Source organism: Sinohyriopsis cumingii, chromosome 6 (assembly GCF_028554795.1).
Source record: "Sinohyriopsis cumingii isolate HCF-2022 chromosome 6, ASM2855479v2, whole genome shotgun sequence".
Taxonomy (NCBI): domain Eukaryota; kingdom Metazoa; phylum Mollusca; class Bivalvia; order Unionida; family Unionidae; genus Sinohyriopsis; species Sinohyriopsis cumingii.
Window position 1 is genome coordinate 16,992,712 of NC_142966.1, and position 20,635 is coordinate 17,013,346.

The 20,635-nt window shown below is 33.3% G+C and overlaps 1 protein-coding gene across 4 annotated transcripts in view; it reads left to right on the forward strand.

Annotated features, from left to right (window-relative positions):
• Positions 1 to 20,635, forward strand: part of LOC149796430 (uncharacterized) — a 108,188-nt gene that overhangs the window by 70,365 nt on the left and 17,188 nt on the right. For 3 of the 4 annotated variants that reach the window (XM_089961096.1, XM_089961098.1, XM_089961099.1), the window contains 3 exons: positions 12,108 to 12,332; positions 14,201 to 14,381; positions 19,151 to 19,186. In XM_089961096.1, the coding sequence (XP_089817222.1) occupies positions 12,108 to 12,332; positions 14,201 to 14,381; positions 19,151 to 19,186 (442 nt within the window). The remainder of the gene's footprint in view (positions 1 to 12,107; positions 12,333 to 14,200; positions 14,382 to 19,150; positions 19,187 to 20,635) is intronic. The other variant, XM_089961097.1, reaches the window with a different exon arrangement.

Below are 20,635 nucleotides of genomic sequence, written 5' to 3' on the forward strand. Positions count from 1 at the left end.
TATAAAAAAGCAAACATAGAAGTGTACCAACTTTGCCAAAAAGCATCTTGAAAATGATTGGAAAAACCATTTAAAGGAGAATTTTAATGAAATTTGACAGAAAGCACCCATGCAAAGAAGTCTTGCAAATCTTTTTACAAAATCAAATATTGCCACTGTTACTACAAATAGAATAATCTTTTAATGACTTATTCACAATATCTACTCAACAGAATGTATCAAAATTTGACAGACATATTGTACCATGCAGGGCTTTCAAGTTTATACAAATAAAGCTGATTTACCTTCAAATATTGCCACCATTGCTGACTTTGGAAAATCCATCCTTTAACCGACTTCTAAAAAATCACTCATCAGAATTTTACCATATTTGTCAGAGAACATTCTGGCATGAAGACCTTTCAGGTTTTGTTGCTGTTATTGTTGTTTTGGTTTGGATGCCATTTTCAGCACATGATATGCTATACATGGTGACCAGTGGTGGAGGAAGAATCCATAAAAATCCCAGGAAGAACCATCGACCCATGACAAGCTTTCTCATGTGCCCATGATGGCTGAGCATAAAACTCAAACCCAGGTGAGATGTCAGTGATCTGTAAAGGTGAGTGCCTTAGACCACTTGGCCATGTAAGACCCCCTTTCAGGCTTTGTACAGATGATGATGATCATATTTGCCGTCAAATATAGCAGCTGTTAAAAAAATAGAGAAACCTTTGTTGCGGTTGTTCATCGTCCTAGTTGAAAAATGACCATGAAATTACTGAGTGGTTTGGTTTCTGTGAGTATGTGAATGGCCTATCATGCCAATTTTTGGTCTGAACTGTCTGTGGCACACTTGACAGGAGATCATGCATGGGTTTCCTTGATCAATAGAGGATGAGCTGCAGTTTTGAGACCTAGTCTACTCACGTTTCTGCACAGCCTCTGCAGTTCTCTTCCATTCAAAATCTGAAGCTCCAGTATGGATGAGACTACACCAGGTAGAGCTATTCTGTGTGAAATCATCCCAAGACTTGGTCAGTGTTGAAGTGTTTGAATGATGATTTATCTCAGGGAATCTTTGAACACCCCACCCACCCACCCAGTTTTCATAGATCTGACCTTTGTTGTTAATAAGTAATGGGTTATGACTCAAAATACACTGGACAACAAATTTTTACAAAAGTCATGTTACTGAAATAAAATTAGTCAATTCTTATCAATTTTTATGTGCTGAACACGAATATGACAGTCAAATTGCAAAATTGGCTCTAGTTTTTTTGTAATCTGCAAGAAATTAATGTTTACATAACGAAATGCATTCCAATAGTAAAAGGTCAACTGTAATAGCCTACCTATAAAAAATCAAGTCATTGACTACATCTTAGATTTCTTCGCCTGTCTCTTGTACAGCTGTTCGGGAGCATCTCTGAGGAGTGTCCAGCAGTAGTCAGCCAGCATTGTAGTGGACCATTTTCCCTGGTATCTTTGTTCCATTGTTGCGATATCTTGATGAAAACGTTCGCTGTGTTCATCACTAACAATACCACAGTTGCTAGGAAAGAAATCCAAATGGGAATGAAGGAAGTGAATCTTTAGAGACATATTGCAGCCAAGTTTCTTATACTTCATCAACATGTCTTCTACTAGTTCCTTATAGTTTTCTGCCCTAACATTTCCGAGGAAGTTTGTAGAAACTAGGCGAAAAGCATTCCATGCTTGTTTCGCGTCACCTTCCAGCAAGTTGTTGAACCGGTCATCTTTGAAAAGCTCTCGAATCTGAGGACCCACAAAAACTCCCTCTTTAATCTTTGCTTCGCTGAGTCGAGGGAATTTTTCATGCAGGTATCGGAATGCTGGCAAAGTCTGGTCAATGGCTTTCACGAAGTTCTTCATCAAACCTAGTTTGATGTGAAGGGGTGGTAGCAAGATTTTCTGAGCCTCAACCAGAGCTGGGTGTTGGATATTCTTCTCTCCAATGGCTACATTCTGCCTGTGAGTCCATTCCTTCCTCATGTAGTGCATTTCCCTTGCTCGGCTATCCCACTCGCATAAGAAACACATGTATTTTGTATATCCTTGCTGCAGTCCCATTAAAAGGGCAACTACCTTCAAATCACCACAGAGGTGCCAGCTGTACTTGTTATACTCAATGGAATTCAGTAGCTGCCTTAAGTTATCGTATGTCTCTTTCATGTGGACAGCATACGCTACTGGAATAGATGGAAGAATGTTTCCATTGTGCAAAAGCACAGCCTTGGGACTCAGTTTCGAAGAGTCCACAAATAGTCTCCATTCTTGTGGGTCATGAGTGATTTTTAAAGCATTCATGAGGCCCTCAATATCGGAACAGAATATCAGATTACTTTCCTTTCTGAAGAAAGGCTCCAATTGCTGGTGGCGCTTTCGATATGCAGTAATTGTGACATCTTCTTCTAGAAGATTCCATTGTTGGAGTCTTGATCCTAGCAATTCTGCCTTGTTCTTTGATAAGTCCAAATCACGAATCAGGTCATTTAGTTCTTCCTGTGTTATTCTGTGTGGGGTTGATGATGCACCACAGTGAAAATCTGGATCACTGCATGCTGATGGACCAGGAGAAGAACAGGTCGACTCACCTTTGTCTTCGTCAGATGAATCAAGAGAATATTCTGCTGGAGGTTCTGGAATAGGAAGTCCTTCACCATGTGGAACTGGTCTCAATGCAGACGGAATGTTTGGGTAGACTATTCTCGACTTCTTTCGCTTCGTTATTCCGCCGGAAAGAGGAGGAACCAAGCAGAAGTAACAGTCATTTAGGTGGTTGCTTGGCTCTCTCCACACCATTGGGACTGCAAACGGCATTGATGACCTTTTGCAATTCAACCACTGTGAAAGCTGTGTTGTACATGTAGCACAGCATATATGCGGAGCCCAAGGCTTGTCTTGGTCACCAACCTTGCATCCGAAGTAAAGATGATATGCCTTCTTCACTTGAGAATTGATACTTTTCTTCTGGTTGGCAAATGTCACTTCCCCACAAATATAGCAAAAATTGTCCGCGGTATTAACACACTTTCGAGGCATTACTGTTCTTTATTGTACGTAAATGGATAAAATAATAAGTTTTATGTAACAGTAGCTTGAACTGTCTCGCACAACGTCTAAAATATTTTAAATGCTGAACCTATCTGATTGGGCTTTATATAGTACACTGCTTACGTCAGCTTCAGCAGCCGCCTGGCATTAGTATAATAGGCCTACACATGTATAGTACACTGCGGACGTCAACTTACTTCAGCAGCCGCATGGCATTAGTATTGCATTGCATCAGAAAATGATGCAATCAACTGTGGATGATGTGAGCATGATGGTATTATGCAATGTTACATCATTATTCCGGATGTTGCTGCAGTCCTACTGGAGAAATTTACACAGTGAAACATAGAAAATGAGGTATATGAATATCTTCAAAACGAGAGCCAATACAAATTTTTCATGGTTATATTCGTGTTCGGCACACCAAAATACTACAGATTAGGGCCTTTTCAAGTCAGTAATGATTTCACTGTTGACCAGTGATATCTTTTTAGCATAGAAAATTCACAGAAGGATCAAACTAAGCTATAGTACAAGTCAAATGGGTCATGTATGCACATTTACTAATTTTAAATTAAATATAAATTGTTTTTTTAAAATTTAACAGTAAAAATCTTGAACCAAAGTCTATTCATTCCTGATTATTGAATTTCTGCACCTTAACTGTCATCAAGAAACTTCCAGACAAAAATTATCCATTGCTATGGACTTTTACAATGGTGGCCATATACTAAACTTGGGTGAAAATAAGAGCACATTGAGTGGAATCATAACAATCAAGGGTAGTATGAATTTGTTTATCAATATACATAGCTTTCATTGTGACATGACACCTTTAGGTTCATTTTGTCCAAATATGTCTACATACTTTAACATTGATTTTGCCGTGTGCATCTCTTAGGGTGTCTAATTAATGACCTTCCAAAGGAATATGGAAGTGTATGAATCCAGATGAAGTGAATACTTGCCACTTAATCAAATTCTCAAAACTGACACCCATTACTGAAATAGTCAGTGTTGAATGACTACATGACAAATGTGACTTGTGTGACCATGACAATGACCCATGTGACTTGTACTATAAAATGTGACTTGTACTTTAAAATGTGACTTGTAGTATAAAATAATACTTTTTCAATAATAATGGATATTGAGAAGGAATACACATTCATATTGGTCTCTGAATATTTTTCATAACAACAAAAACGATCATAGGAAATGGATATAAATGTATCACAAGGTATATACGACACATTATCTTTGAAGTCTCAGTTCATGAATTTGCTTATCACACAATGTGTATGGTTATTGATTTACAAAATACAATACATACAATATAATAAAATATATACAACACAGAATATAATACACAGAAGTAATTTTACACAATCCAGTTAGGAAAGTTTGAGAATTGAAAAGAACATGACTTCTTTGTGCAATCTAGAGACATCATCTGTCGGCACTCATAATGTAATTTGGTCAGTAAATCTAAATTTCAGTGGAAGGGGAATATTTATAGTATGATTTTTCACTGATGCTAATAGGTACATACTATCAAGGTAACCATTTTTTTTTTTTTGCTTAATAGCAAATAAAATAATTTAACCACTAAATTTATTACTTCAGAGTAGTGTAATTCAGACATTGATCTTTGGGACTTTTTCATGGTTTATGAAGGAATTTTATAAAAGTAAATCTTTATACAGCAGTCTATATTTTTTAATAATTCTTCAGTACTGAAACGAGATGTAAATAAAGGAATGCTTTTACCACATTTACCTCCAATGCCTTCCCATCTGACTTTTCTAGCATCCCTCCCCTTTTGTACAGGTCACTAGAAAACCCTACTTAAAACTGTGCTAAGTTGCATTTGTTTCATTTATGACTGTTTTATTTAGTATAGACATCTTGTATGAGTGGAAACTTTTTTGTTCTTTATTTTGAAAGGAACATCCTAAATGTTGTGATCAAAAGTGTTTTCTTTGGGTGAAAAATACTTATACTAGTATGACCTTTTTGCACATTTACATCCTCATCTGAAATTTGACTTGCATTTAATTTTATCTTTATATGACTTGGGTGTTCAGTTTTAAATAAGCCAGGTTCTTTCCATTGCCTATGTCACTATATATAATAAGTTCTTTCTCTTGACAAGTGTTTGTTGCTTTTTTTTTCTCCTTATGATATCCAAAGATTACATAATTAATTATTTTTTGATTATGTTGTCTGACACATGAAAATTAAAATCATGTGCTTCCAAAAAAAAACAGGAATATATTTCCTATGCTATTCTTCCTTCGCTCTAAAATATTATTATTAATTCACAGTTCAGTGATGTTGCCAAAAGCACTATATGTTTATCAAGTTAGCAGTAATTTATGTATATTTTTTAATTCACATTATTTTAAATATGCCAGTTTATATGATCTTAATTACCAGTATAGATGACAGGATTTTAAAAGTTGGGTTGTATACTGCTTCTGACAGCTTGAGTACACGTTCATTTAGTACATGGTTTGTAATACCCAGATTTTCTTACAAGAGAACAAGCTTGTCAAATACTGCATACAGAAAGATTTAACACAATGGCATACTTAAAGTATGTTGGGTGACAGGTTGTACATTTCTTTTGTACAGTTGATGGTTTGATGTACATCTGTCATGTCATCATTTCTGAAATTTTGAGGATTGTTCAATAAATTTTAATTTATTTTTTACATCTAAACTTAAAATAAAATCTGCTTGCTTCCATGATGCAAGACAACAATTCATTGATTATATACAATAATTCCCACTTATCAGACATTTGAGTCAATATAACATAATACTGTATGTACTAATGACCTTATTTGCTAATTTGTTTAATGAACGCCTTTCTATGAACAGCATCAACCATGGTCTGGTGTTGAATATTGTATGTATTCCCTTCTGAAAAGCTTAGAGAAAAGACCATGCTTAGGTTTCACTTAATGTGTGTGTGTGTGTGTGTGTATATATATATATATATATATATATATACCCATCTGTGAACAGTTTAGAGAATAGAGCATGGCCATATGTCATATATACATGTATATGTCACAGAGAAACCCCTGAAAACCAATAGCGCTTGTTTTGAGAGGTTTTTGTTTTACTGAGATTTTCACAGATATGAAAGATATGCTTTTTTCTAACCACTATGTGATGTGTGTGTGTGTGTGTGTGTGTGTGTGTGTGAGAGAGAGAGAGAGAGAGATCATTCAGTTTGTCTGATTTTCAGGTATTGTTGAAATTGTTTGTTTGCATGACTGTTGTTTTCAAACCCATTCTTGTAGAATTTCCATTTCTTTAGAATATCTGTAACAGTAGATGTTTCTATGCCAAATTTTTACCATAGTTTCTTCACTGTAGGTTTTGGCACAGATTCATACTCATTGATTCAGACTAATTTTATCTTGTGAAGATGGTTCAGTCCTATGATGCTTAGTTGTTTATTCTGACCTTTTGACATTCAAGTTAAAATAAAGGATGTGGCTACTGGCTACTAAAGTACATGATATAATGAGTTTTCTCCATTGAAAGTTAATTAAGTGAAGACTGCTTTGTCTGTCATGGTTGGCAAAGCATCAGAAATTATATCACATGCCAGGGTAATAAAGCCCTGATATTTTTATTTGTTTTTTAAAAAAAAGAAAACTGACAAGAAATTGTGTATTGATTATTTATGCAAATGAATAGCTTTAATGATAATAAGAAATTAAGAAGATTAACATAATCTTTCTTAAATGGCTTGCCTGCAGGCATGTAGTTAAAAATAATCTTAAAACCTAGCTGGCTCTTTTATTTGGGTGCAAAGATTAGCCTATTGTTGGCCTTTATCCTGTCAGCATGTGTGTCAAATATTGTTTTAATCTCACATGTCCTTGGGACATTTTCCAATTCTTTGTCTCACAGATATGTCTACTACAATGCTTGCTAACAACAAATTAATTTGTTCCAGCATGTTTCAAGAATTTAGGACCTAAAATACATTTCCATGTTTAAACTGAGTTTTGGCTTCTATGGTTGTTCATTTTAGCATGAACTTTAAAGCTGGGATTGAAATTTGCTTTTTTGGCATTCACAGTTAAGGGATTTCAGTTTAGTGGCAAACATTGATGATATTAGAGAAGAAAAATTTCAGTCTTGAGGGGATTCCCAATATACTAAGGTTGTGGTTTTGAGGAATTACCCAACTGTGAAAAGCTTACACCATAGACTAGTGTTACATAATCACCAAATGTATATATGCCCATCTAAACAACTTTGAGAATAGACCATGGTCAGGTGTCACCAAATGTAAGTAGTTAGAGCATCCGCCTTGGATGCGGAAGGTCACAGGTTCTACCTTTCATATTAATGTAAAAAGCATGGACTGACTCATCTGCTAGCACATTATGTGCTGACAGATCTGTGTCAAGTCTCCATTTTGGATAATATATGTTATATCCAAATAGGTACCATGGGTACAAGTACCAAAACTTGGTTAGCTCATTGGTACTTTGTTAATGTCAATTTCTACACAGTATACCCACCCAGTTTTCTGAAATATATTCCTTAAAATTCCTGCATAACCGTACTTATCTGCCATTGTTTACAAGTCTTGTGAGTAATTTTCTGCAAGGTATTATGGGTATGACTTTAGTATTAGATTCACTTCTGCAAAATTTTCTTCCTTCTCTTTGCAGCTATTTCTAGTGTCAATATGGTTCATGAGTTATAAGTTGGGTATGTTATTTGAGTTGTAAGTTGGGCATGTTATTTGAGTTATAAGTTGGGCATGTTATTTGAGTTATAAGTTGGGCATGTTATTTGAGTTAAAAACTGGGCATGTTATTTGAGTTATAAGTTGGGCATGTTATCTGAGTTATAAGTTGGGTATGTTATTTGAGTTATAAGTTGGGTATGTTATCTGAGTTATAAGTTGGGCATGTTATCTGAGTTATAAGTTGGGCATGTTATCTGAGTTATAAGTTGGGTATGTTATTTGAGTTATAAGTTGGGCATGTTATCTGAGTTATAAGTTGGGCATGTTATTTGAGTTATATGTTGGGCATGTTATCTGAGTTATAAGTTGAGCATGTTATCTGAGTTATAAGTTGGGCATGTTATCTGAGTTATGTTGGGCATGTTATCTGAGTTATAAGTTGGGCATGTTATTTGAGTTATAAGTTGGGCATGTTATTTGAGTTATAAGTTGGGCATGTTATTTGAGTTATAAGTTGGGCATGTTATTTGAGTTATAAGTGTTCATTAGTTGAAAACATAAAACTGATTGATGATTGATTCTACCAATTAGCTAACTTTAACACATATGTTGTAAGGCTATTATTGCATTCAATACTCACAGTGTATCTTCTATCATACCTGTATTATATATATATATATATATATATATATATATATATATATATATATATATATATATATATATATTGCAGTGACAAAACAGTTTTTTTCTCGTTGTGTATATACATAGATATAATGAGGAGATAAGAGTTTAATTTTTTTTAAAATGAATTCAGACCAATGAAATCGAATTGTTGCATTCAATTCTGTCATTAAAAAGTGAAAGGACAATATATGAACAGATTTTGTATGTAATACAAGAAGTTTTACTGCCTTGTTCTGCCTGAGAGAACTTGCTGTTATGATTCCATGATAGGTGACCTGGTTCATTTAAAATCAATACCTAGGATTGTACCAAGTGTATACCTGGATTATTGACTACAGGTGTAATTATACATCAGTATTACTTTGGTATTATTGACATTGTATACCCCTTGGACTTTAGCATTATGAAGAGTTTTAAATGGTGCTAGCATTAGGCTTTTTTTTTTTAATTACTCTTCGTAGTGTTGGATAAGTGTGTGGAAGTTTCCGTGAAAATGTACCGTTATTCATATGACAGTAACTTCCATACAGGTAAGATGAAGTTTTATCATTTATCAGGTTGATGAGATTGGGTTTAAATATTCAGGCATGTTTTATACTTGTCAATGCTCCAAGCTTAGCCTGGAATTGTCAGATTGTAAAAACTAATTGCTCTGTAGTCATAAACCTATCAGCATATAGGAACTCATTGCCATGTCCTGAAGTTACAAAAGTGTCATATTGTAAGATCTGATAGCAAGCCAGGCCATGTAGTCAATAAACTATGGTGAAAGGCATTCAACACCTTTATAGATTACATAACCTCTGTCTGCCCAAGTTTGAGTGCCAGTAATTCCCATTTATTAATGATTATACATAGGGTCTTCCTTAAGGCTGTTCCTCCACCAAATATACTGGCCAGCCTGTATAGCCTATTATATGCTAAAAAATGGCTGTAAGCAACACAAAACTAAACTTAACCAATCAGATTCTAAAGAACTGGTTACATGCCTGGCCCCATAGTCATCCAGCTGTGAGAATTATTAACGAGCCTGGCCCCAAAGTCATGATATTTTTCAAAGCCCCAAAATTGTACTTGTACTAAAATTTTAGAATTGTTAATTGTACAATTAACTGACTCATAATAGATGAAAAATGGAAGCACACAAACTTGTGATTTATCTTATTATTTGTATATCTACATAAATATGCCAAATTTGAGTGTGTTACATGTACCTCATTGTTTGTATCTTAACATATTTGCCAGAAATGATCTTTGTATCAATGCATATATGACAGATTTCAGTGATATTGAGACTCAAGGTATGGTTTCTGAATTTTATGTCTTGTATATAATTATATTTATTGTGCGAAAAAGATTTGTGACTTTTGGACCAGGGCCTTGTTTCATAAAAAATTGTCATAATTTCTCCTCAAATTCCAGGGACTAAAGATTTTGTTATTTTGCTTATGATACTGAATCAGACAGTATCAGTACTTTTGTCAGAGGTAGAGATAATGGAAAGGATGCAAAATTTGCTTTCTACTTATACAATTTAAAACATGTAAACCTTTAAATCTTGAAAAAGAGTTGAAGAATTTGTTATATTTGAGGAAATCCTCAAAATATGAAGCAAAAGTACTTAAAGGAGAATGAAATGGATTAACTCAAACATTAAAAATGGCAGCCATGGTGGCCATCTTAAAACACTTTGAGATTTATGACTCTGTTTTTTTAAGCATTTATGCATGCTGAATGTTCAGTGAAAAATCATTGTTAATAACCAAGCAGAAAGAAAGATATTCAAATATCTCTGAGAAAGAAATTTTGAGATGTTTGGTGAAATTGGGAATCTGGTATCGAGTCAGAATTTGCACTAATTGAAATGGGGGTAGCAAACACATTTTTGTGGCTTACTTCAGAATGGATCCAAAACATCTTTTTCCAAGATTTTTATGTAACCAGATGCTTAGGTATATAAAAGCTGTTTTTGGTTTGCTATTTTAGTGTCACAGTTACAGATATGTGAAAATTGGACTTCTGTTTTTTTTTAGTATATTGGACCCACGATTTTTATGTCCTGGCCCATTTTACTCCAAACCATTAAAACCAATCCTACATTTTTCAAAAGTTCATCTATCCATGTGCATTTCAGACCAGTCTGATTTAGATCGATTTCCAACTTTCAGGTCAGTTGTATGTATCATACCTCAAATGTATGTTAGTAGCTGCCATTCTGACTACTGTGGTTATTTACAAAACAATGATTGACCCAGATGTTGGATAATAAGATGTTGAATAAATTAATGAGTAAATATACCAGGTACATGTAGATATATCGTACCATATATACAGTACTCACAAATCCAACTGCAAGCATAATAGACCCTGATCTGCCACACATATTGTGATGGCAGATCAGGATCTTTGTTATTTGTTTTACTGATTAGTCCTTATAAAATGCACAGACCAAGATCTGCTGGTGAATTATGTGACAGCATATCTGGATCTGTACACTTTGCTACTAGAATTGTTTTATAAGTGTGTATATACATACAAATGTACCACAAGATATTTTGTAGGTTTTTTGGTATTTACAATTATAATATTTGAAAATTGAATTAAAATTTAGTTTCATGAAGCATTATATCATGATTCATAAGGATGTTGTCATGTAAAATGTGTTTAAGATGACAGTGTGTTTAGAGATATGTTTTAACCTGTGTGCTATAAGGATGTCATATAAAATGTGTTTAAGATGATAATGTGTTTAGAGATATGTTTTAACCTGTGTGCTATAAGGATGTTATATAAAATGTTTTTAAGATAATAGTGATTTTAGAGATATGTTTTAACCTGTGTGCTTTAAGGATGTTATATAAAATGTGTTTAAGATGATAGTGATTTTAGAGATATGTTTTAACCTGTGTGCTATAAGGATGTTATATAAAATGTTTTTAAGATAATAGTGATTTTAGAGATATGTTTTAACCTGTGTGCTTTAAGGATGTTATATAAAATGTGTTTAAGATGATAATGTGTTTAGAGATATGTTTTAACCTGTGTGCTATAAGGATGTTATATAAAATGTTTTTAAGATAATAGTGATTTTAGAGATATGTTTTAACCTGTGTGCTTTAAGGATGTTATATAAAATGTGTTTAAGATGATAGTGATTTTAGAGATATGTTTTAACCTGTGTGCTATAAGGATGTTATATAAAATGTTTTTAAGATAATAGTGATTTTAGAGATATGTTTTAACCTGTGTGCTTTAAGGATGTTATATAAAATGTGTTTAAGATGATAGTGATTTTAGAGATATGTTTTAACCTGTGTGCTATAAGGATGTTATATAAAATGTGTTTAAGATGATAATGTGTTTAGAGATATGTTTTAACCTGTGTGCTATAAGGATGTTATATAAAATGAGTTTAAGATGATAGTGATTTTAGAGATATGTTTTAACCTGTGTGCTATAAGGATGTTGTCATGTAAAATGTATTCCTGCACAGGAGTGCAAAGTGACCAGCAAACCGTTTTGACCAGGACTTATATTTCTTCCATATCATGTGTTCCTTTATTTTTCAGGAAAAAGCTATTGTTAATTTGTTAATTTGTTTACAGTTAGTAATGTAAAGTTCCTTGTAAAATTTCAGCATATGATCCGAGACTTACGACCCAAACCTACAATGATGATGCAGACAGTGACACAGCCACTGATATACTTGTCAACGCACATCCATTGGAGCGATCCACCTGGGGACAGAATCTAGATCGGCGTGGCTCCATAGGTTCTGATGCATCAGCATCATCTTTCAGTGATATTGATGACCAATTAAGCAGCTCCAGCAGAAAGCGCTCGAAATCCGCTGATGAGAGAGGTATAACTGAAGTGTTCAGCTATGTGACAGAGTTTTAGCTTAAATTCGCACTCCATTTCTCAACTTTATGGTTAAGTGGGCTTTTTAGCTTGCTTACTGGTTACAGCTGCATAATAAAAACAAATGAATTTGGTTGACGTAGTCAGTGATTGTACATAAATTGAATACAACTTTTCAGGAAGTGGGTCAATGACAGTGTCACAAACTGACACAGTATGAGATAAACAGCGTATATTTCATGCCAATTGTCAGTTGATTAGTTTCGTTGTTGACATAAACAAATGGGAATGGGCAGAACTTGAAAATGTCATTTACCCATAATACAGGCCAAATAGAGAATAGGCACACACATTGTCCAATTTGAGGGCTATGCTTACTAGCAGGGTTTAATTGGATAATGTTTGTGCCCCATTTTTTTTTATATACTTGTAATACAGGCTGCAGAATATTCCTTTGATGATGAAATTATTTTAAATTGTTTAATTCAGAATAATATAGGACATGGAGACCATATTGAAACCTCCAGGTTATGGAAGCAAGGGTTCACCTAAGCTCCACCACCTTCTGAAATATCCAGTACAGTGCAAATGTGCTATCACAACAGAATGGTCAGTGACACTCAATACAGACATGAGGGATGAAAGAAATTAACACTAATTTATCCAGATGATATATTTTAATCACATTTCATAGATGAATAGAAAATAACACTTATCCTAATATCAACCTTGGAATAATTGATTAAAATGAATACATGTAGACACTGAGAGATAGAGAGAGAAAGAGCTAGAGACACAGACAGACAGATAGACAGACAGACAGATGCATTAAACTGTCAAAGCCAGTAACAAGAAAATATGATGAATTTTTACATATAATCAGCTTTTGTACTTTCAACTTTTAGCCAACAATTTGTGAATTTAAAGAGGAAATGAAAAGAATGGTAACATGCAGTTCAGACTTATAAGAGGAATATGTGATACTGCATCACACTTAATCATCTTTAGCAAACTGTCTATGATATTTACATCACACTTAGCAAAGTGTCTATGATATTTACAGACACATAGCTTAATTACTCTTCTGTCCTTATGAGCACCATGTAAATCCCACAAAATTAACTTTAATTATCACCAGAACAGTTATCAAAGCAAACACCATTACATCAAAAACAAATCCATAGATTCAAAAGCTATTATTGCCTACATGTCTGTTCTGTCGTACCAGTGTGAGCAAATGTCCATGTTCTGTCATTCCCTTGTAAGCATATGTCCATGTTCTGTCATTTCCTTGTAAGCATATGTCCATGTTCTATCATTCCCTTGTAAGCATATGTCCATGTTCTGTCATTTCCTTGTAAGCATATGTCCATGTTCTGTCATTCCCTTGTAAGCATATGTCCATGTTCTGTCATTTCCTTGTAAGCATATGTCCATGTTCTGTCATTCCATTGTAAGCATATGAGACAGTACAGACATGTTTGCTTAACCTTTGGACAATGAGGTCATGGTCACACATTTTACAGCAATGCTTTAGTCATGGGCCCAACATGCAGGCCCCCAGCTTCTTGTCCCTAGAACTGTTGCTTATGGAGACACATAACTAGTTAATTGCATCATGTTGATTCCTGCAGTTGCCAGTGAAAACTAGTCAATAGTTACCTATATTCAGTGTTCAGTGATTTATGCTGTTGCTTGCAGAGTGACAAAATTTGGTAGTTAGATGTGTCAGTTTGTAGTTCAAAATAACAAAATATTCTACAAGAATTGTTACTCCAAGAATAAAAAGGAAGGTACAACACATATGGTTTACTTAATCAAATCTTTTTTGATCATTTTTAAAATAATTTTGCATTCTTATTATTTCAGTTATTTTAAGAAGAATGTCTCCAGCTGGAGGGACACAGTCAAATCCTGGTACCCCAGTCAAGTCCACAGAACGATCAATTTCCCGATCTTCAACAGCTCTGACAAATGCAGGGTTTCGCAGCATCACACCAAAACCTCTACAAACACAGCATAATAAAACAACAATGTCATCTGCCATAAGGTTTGTTATCCATATAAATATTGATAGTGTAGCAATATTTGTAAGATAGAAAGGTCTACAAACACTTCTCACAATCTGGTCCTAAACACTTAGTCTTCAAGTATACAGATTTTCATTCATATTCTTTTCATTTATATTTTATATGCTTCCCTGTAAAATTATCAAAGAGATTTTACTCTGTGTGTGTGTGTCTGTGTTTGTGTCTGTGTGTGTTAATAGCCAGTTGAGCTTATGTAACCTGTTGTGTTATGTTCATTTTCTGTCTGTTTGCACAGGCTAGTGAACATGGTAACTCAATCAAGTATCAGTGATATACAATTCAAGTATCAGTGTTGTATAATTCCAGTATCATTGTTATACAACAATTAAAGTATCAATGTCATAGAATTAAAGTAAGAATGTTATAAAGTTTGGGCATCAGTAATATAAAATTTAAGTATCAGTGTTATATAATCCAATTATCAGTGTTATACAATTCAAGCATCAGTGTTATACAATTCAAGCATCAGCATTATGCAATTCAAGTATCAAATTATACAATTCAAGCATCAATGTTATATAATTCAAGTATCAATGTTATATAATTCAAGTATCAATGTTACATAAATTCAAGTATCAGTGTTATATAATCCTATTATCAGTGTTATACAGTTCAAGCATCGGTGTTATACAATTCAAGCATTAGCATTATCAATTCAAGTATCAAAGTTTATAATTCAAGCATCAGTGTTATACAATTCAAGCATTAGCATTATGCAATTCTAGTATCAAAGTTATACAATTCAAGCATCATTGTTATACAATTCAAGCATTAGCATTATGCAATTCAGGTATCAAAGTTTACAATTCAAGTATCGAAGTTATACAATTTAAGCATTAGCATTATGCAATTCAAGTATCAATGTTATACAATTCAAGCATTAGCATTATGTAATTCAAGTATCAAAGTTATACAATTCAAGCATCAGTGTTATACAATTCAAGCATTAGCATTATGCAATTCAGGTATCAGAGTTTACAATTCAAGTATCGAAGTTATACAATTTAAGCATTAGCATTATGCAATTCAAGTATCAAAGTTTTACAATTCAAGTATTGAAGTTATACAATTCAAGCATTAGCATTATGCAATTCAAGTATCAACGTTATACAATTCAAGCATCAGTGTTATACAATTCAAGCATTAGCATTAAGCAATTCAGGTATCAAAGTTTACAATTCAAGTATCGAAGTTATACAATTTAGTCATTAGCATTATGCAATTCAGGTATCAAAGTTTACAATTCAAGCATCAGTGTTATACAATTCAAGCATTAGCATTATGCAATTCAAGTATCAAAGTTATACAATTGAAGCATCAGTGTTATACAATTCAAGCATTAGCATTATGCAATTCAGGTATCAAAGTTTGCAATTCAAGTATCAAAGTTATACAATTTAAGTATTAGCATTATGCAATTCCAGTATCAATGTTATACAATTCAAGTATCAATGTTATACAATTCAAGTATCAGTGTTATACAATTCAAGTATCAGTGTTATATAATTCAAGTATCATTGTTATACTATTCAAGTATCATTGTTATACAATTCAAGTATCATTGTTATACATGGATATAATCAATGTAATCAGTCCTTTTGATCTTTGGTTCCAAGTACAAGATCACATTTGTTGATTTTTGCATTGCATATACCTTGTGAACACAATAACTTTACTACAGATGAATTTTGTCATTGTATGATATCTGAGTACATGTCAATAAATCCACAAATGGGTTGATAACAAAATTGAGTAACTTTAGTGTCCAAGGTCAAAGATCATTATGGTACTTTGTATTTTTTAACAGAATAGTTTGAACATATGGATTTCAGTGTGATTTGGTATGTTGTTAAATATTGGTATTTCAGACACTGGTTATAACTAGCCCTCCTTGACTTTGGATTCAGGATTAATGTCACCATTTAGATTATTTGCGCTTCATAAGTGCAATGATACAGATACAAATAGATCTTGACGGTATATAAGTATATAAGTACATCTCACCTGCATCTCAGGTGTGTTTAATAGTTATTACTGTTGTACCATTCTGACATGTTATAAAATATTTCATAGCCCATCCATCATCCCTCCTTCCATCCAGAACCAATTTTATGCTCAAAATCTAAAAAATCAAGGTCACTGTGATCGAAAATAGAAAAATGATTTCGTCACAATAATTTGAATTCACTGCAACTACAGTTACCAAACATTGCTGGTGGCTTGTGCATGGGGGAAAGGAGAACGTATAAATTTCACGGTCAAATGTCAAATGTCAAGGTCACTATGACTGAAAGAAGAAAATAGTTATGTACAGTAACGTAAATTCTCCATTATCTACAGTTTCCAAACTGTGTGGATGGTTTATACTTGTTGTTAAGAATAACCCTATTCATTTTTAGAAAAATATCAAATATCTAGGTCACAATGATGTTAAGAAGAATATTATTTCTACACACATGACATACCTTAACCACACTTTGCGCATGACTTGCACTTGCATAAGGAAGAAGGCTATTGATTTGGGGTTGAAAGGGTCAAAGGTCAATGTCAATAACAGAAATATGAAGAAAATAAATTGCACCATGACATTAGATATACATCACAAACCTGGTCTAATCATTGTGGATGGCTTGCACTTAATGTTAGGAAGAAGCCATTTGATCTTGAGGTCAAATGTTCAAAGGTCAAGGTAACTCAGACTGAAAGAAGACAAATGTTTTTTGTGCAGAAATTTAAGTTATTAACACAGAGGTCTATTAAACATGGCATGGGCATATAATGTTCCACTCATGGTACTTTTGTCTGAGTTCTAGCCATTTTTCTTGTTTAGTTTAATGCAGCATGCATCACAGTTTTGTTAGTGCAACTTGTCCTACAGTTTTGATGGATTAATTAGTTTATTCCTGCAATGTTTTTAAGTTATTGCCATTATTGTCTTGTACCGTCATTCATGTTAATGAAACTATTCTTTGAATTTTTGATGAATTGCTGTGAAGCATGGATAATATTATGTTCATCCACTAAAGAATTGCATTTCTGTAAATCCCATTGTCCATGCAATCTTAGAGTTATTGCCCTTTTTGTCTATAAGCTTAATGCTGTGTATGACTTAGTCTTGCATTTATTGAAGTTTGATTATGATGCACAAACACACTTAACCTAGTCAAGTTAATTTTGTATTCGATTACTAAGTTATTGCATTTTGAAGCTAATATTAATGCAGTGGTGTAACTTCTATAACAACTAAACACTGAACTCCATTTTTCGCTAACCTTTACGATGTCAAGATAAGCGAGTATATCAGTTCCAGTCTCACAGATAAAAGCGTATACATACTGAGTGTCAGCATGAAAACAGTTTGGAGTTTCACAGCACCTACCCTTTCAGGAGGAGGCTGAGAACTTTGTATGTACATGTACATTATTTGTACATTCTTTGTTAAGTTTCTTGCATTTAGCTCAAGTATTTTGCCCACTGTATACTGGAATCATGAAACTTTATGAGAGGTTGCTACTTGAAAAGCACTACCAACTTATGAAGAAATAGTTTGCAGTGACCTAATGTTCATGCTTTACTGGTATTGGTTAAAATTTATGGTTTATTTCTCTAGCTCTTTTCATGCTAAAATTTTCAAACTTTATGATTGAATGCACCTCTGTTATTACTTCACCTAAAGGACAAGTCACTGTGACCTACATTTCACATTTTCCTGGCTTAGGTTATCTTTTTATGCTAAGCTCATCTCTATATAAGTTTAATGCACCTAGTATGGATATATAAACTTCATTGGATATTTGCCAGCTTAGCAGAGGTGTCAATGATACAATGCTTGCATGTAATACTTCTTCATACCAACTTTCAAATTTAGTTTATATTTTTGCATTTATTTCCCTTATTATGTAAGCAAAATAGTTTGAAATGTTTGTTATCATATCAGACATTTTATTCCTCAGTAAGCGTCTTCGTATTGCTCTTATAAAAAAATGAAGAAAAATACCCCATTGCAAATACAATTTGAAACATTTTTCCACATATGAGAAATGTTAACACACTAATGCATCTTTGTATCAGGACATGATAAGTTGTCTCCCTTGGCTTAATTGCAAGTTGATGTATAAAAAGATGCCAGGGACATGTATTGAGTGTTTATACTAATATTTGCTAAAATTTCAGATTCATATTTCCTGGACAATTTTAAGGGCTTTGGCAGTACTTGAAGTGTTTCATTACAATGGAAAGACATTCTGCAATATATGTTTACTCATTTAACCTTGGTTCAAGGTCACAAAGTTTAACCCAAAGATTTAAGCAGTCTCTTTTGTACCAGTTTTAAAACATATCTGCATTCTCAGTGTTTATAATGAGAGACAGAACTTTAGGGGTTTATGTATAAGTATTATTTTCAAAGTCTTGAATGGAAAGAAATGTCTTTTATGTTAAATAGAGCGCACCATTTTATTAATATAACCACCAAAGTAACTCTTCACCATTATAGGTGAATTCCATTACAGTGAACATACATTTCTGTAAACTTGCAGACTAAAATTGGTTTACAACATTTAAGCATCGCTATCTGCAAAAAGACAGGTATAAATGGTGATGTGTCCATATTAGTGGTTTTTTACATTAGAATGAAAATGTATTTACTCTAATTGACGGTAGCTTTTTATTTTGCCCTCAGTGTACTGGCTTCATTTGTTATCTTTAATCAGATTCTTTTATCTTTCAGTCAAAAATCATTGGAGATTTTAAATTTATATGAAAGGTTTGTTTTCAAAGTCTTATAAAAGCTATATCTCATTGCTTGCTAGACAGACATATATCCATCAGCACACCTTTTATTTTTTACATTTTAAACACCTATCAATTCTTTCTAAAAAAAATAGGAACCAGAATTTTACTGTCATTTCCTAGATGTCAGAAAACTATTCTATAATTTTACAAATCCATATCACCATCCTCTTGAACGAGGCTGGAACTACTTTTTTCCTTGATGTGTCCCAGTTCGAACTGAACAAGCATGAAAAACTAATCTGTAGCCTCACTTGTCATGTAAAATGAAATGAGTACCATTCTTTGTAACAAGCATGAATAGCTAATTCTCACCTGACATGTAAAATGAAATGGGTACCATTCTCTCTAACAAATCTGTTTCATAAGGTTCCAGCAGTTTGTGCAGGCCTGTTGTAAATAACTCAGTGCTTTCATTATCATGACAAGTCCCCTTTGGAGCCTTTCACACCTCTTTTTGCATGACCTTGGAGAGTCTTTTTCAGATTTTTTTATCTGTTGAAATTTTTCCATGATGCAAAATTTGACATCTAAATAACACATACGGGTCTCTTGTCCCCATGTGTCTAAGAATTCTTGTTACTAACAGTGATCATAGTGAAAATAAGTGACTGTTGTTTTAGGCACTTCATTTATAAACTGCATTATTCATGCATATCTCAGTTTATCAATATGTAATTTGTTTCATGATTTAAGATAATGTTTCATATTAACAAGGTTGAAACATTAATCAGTTTCTTTTGTTTTTCATTTAAGTATAGTGACTTTATTAAATTGTCTGAAAAATTTATACATATATAAGAAAAATATCATTATCAATGTAATTTGATCTCATTTGCTATATCATGCCTTATTGTCAGCATGAGAAAATCCAAGTCATGTGACTCATTGCTTTGCATCTCATGATGATCTCATTTGCTATATCATGCCTTTTATTGTCAGCATGAGAAAATCCAAGTCATGTGACTCATTCCTTTGCGTCTCATGATGATCTGGATTTTTTATGATGAAAACTCGACATAATCTAGCAATCAAGATCAGATCACTATGATAATATATAAATTATTGCATATTTTTTCTTTTACCAACATATGCAAGCACAATTTGGAAAGTTACATTGCAAATGTTATTTAGTTTTAGTGTGCAAATACATTTTATTTATTTCTGCATAATTATTTATTTATCACAAACTTTATTTTACTGCTATCTAAATCTTTTCTTACAAATACACACACAAGATTATCTTACCATGCATTTAGATGTTTACATATTTTCATGTACAGTTAATATACAAAAAGCTTGCTAACTTCATCTGTGTTCATTACATGCTTAAATACTGCTTTTGTATCCTTCATAAAATAATGACTTACCGTACACAGATTACAGAGAATACCTACACTGTATGTAGTGACACTCCTTCTTT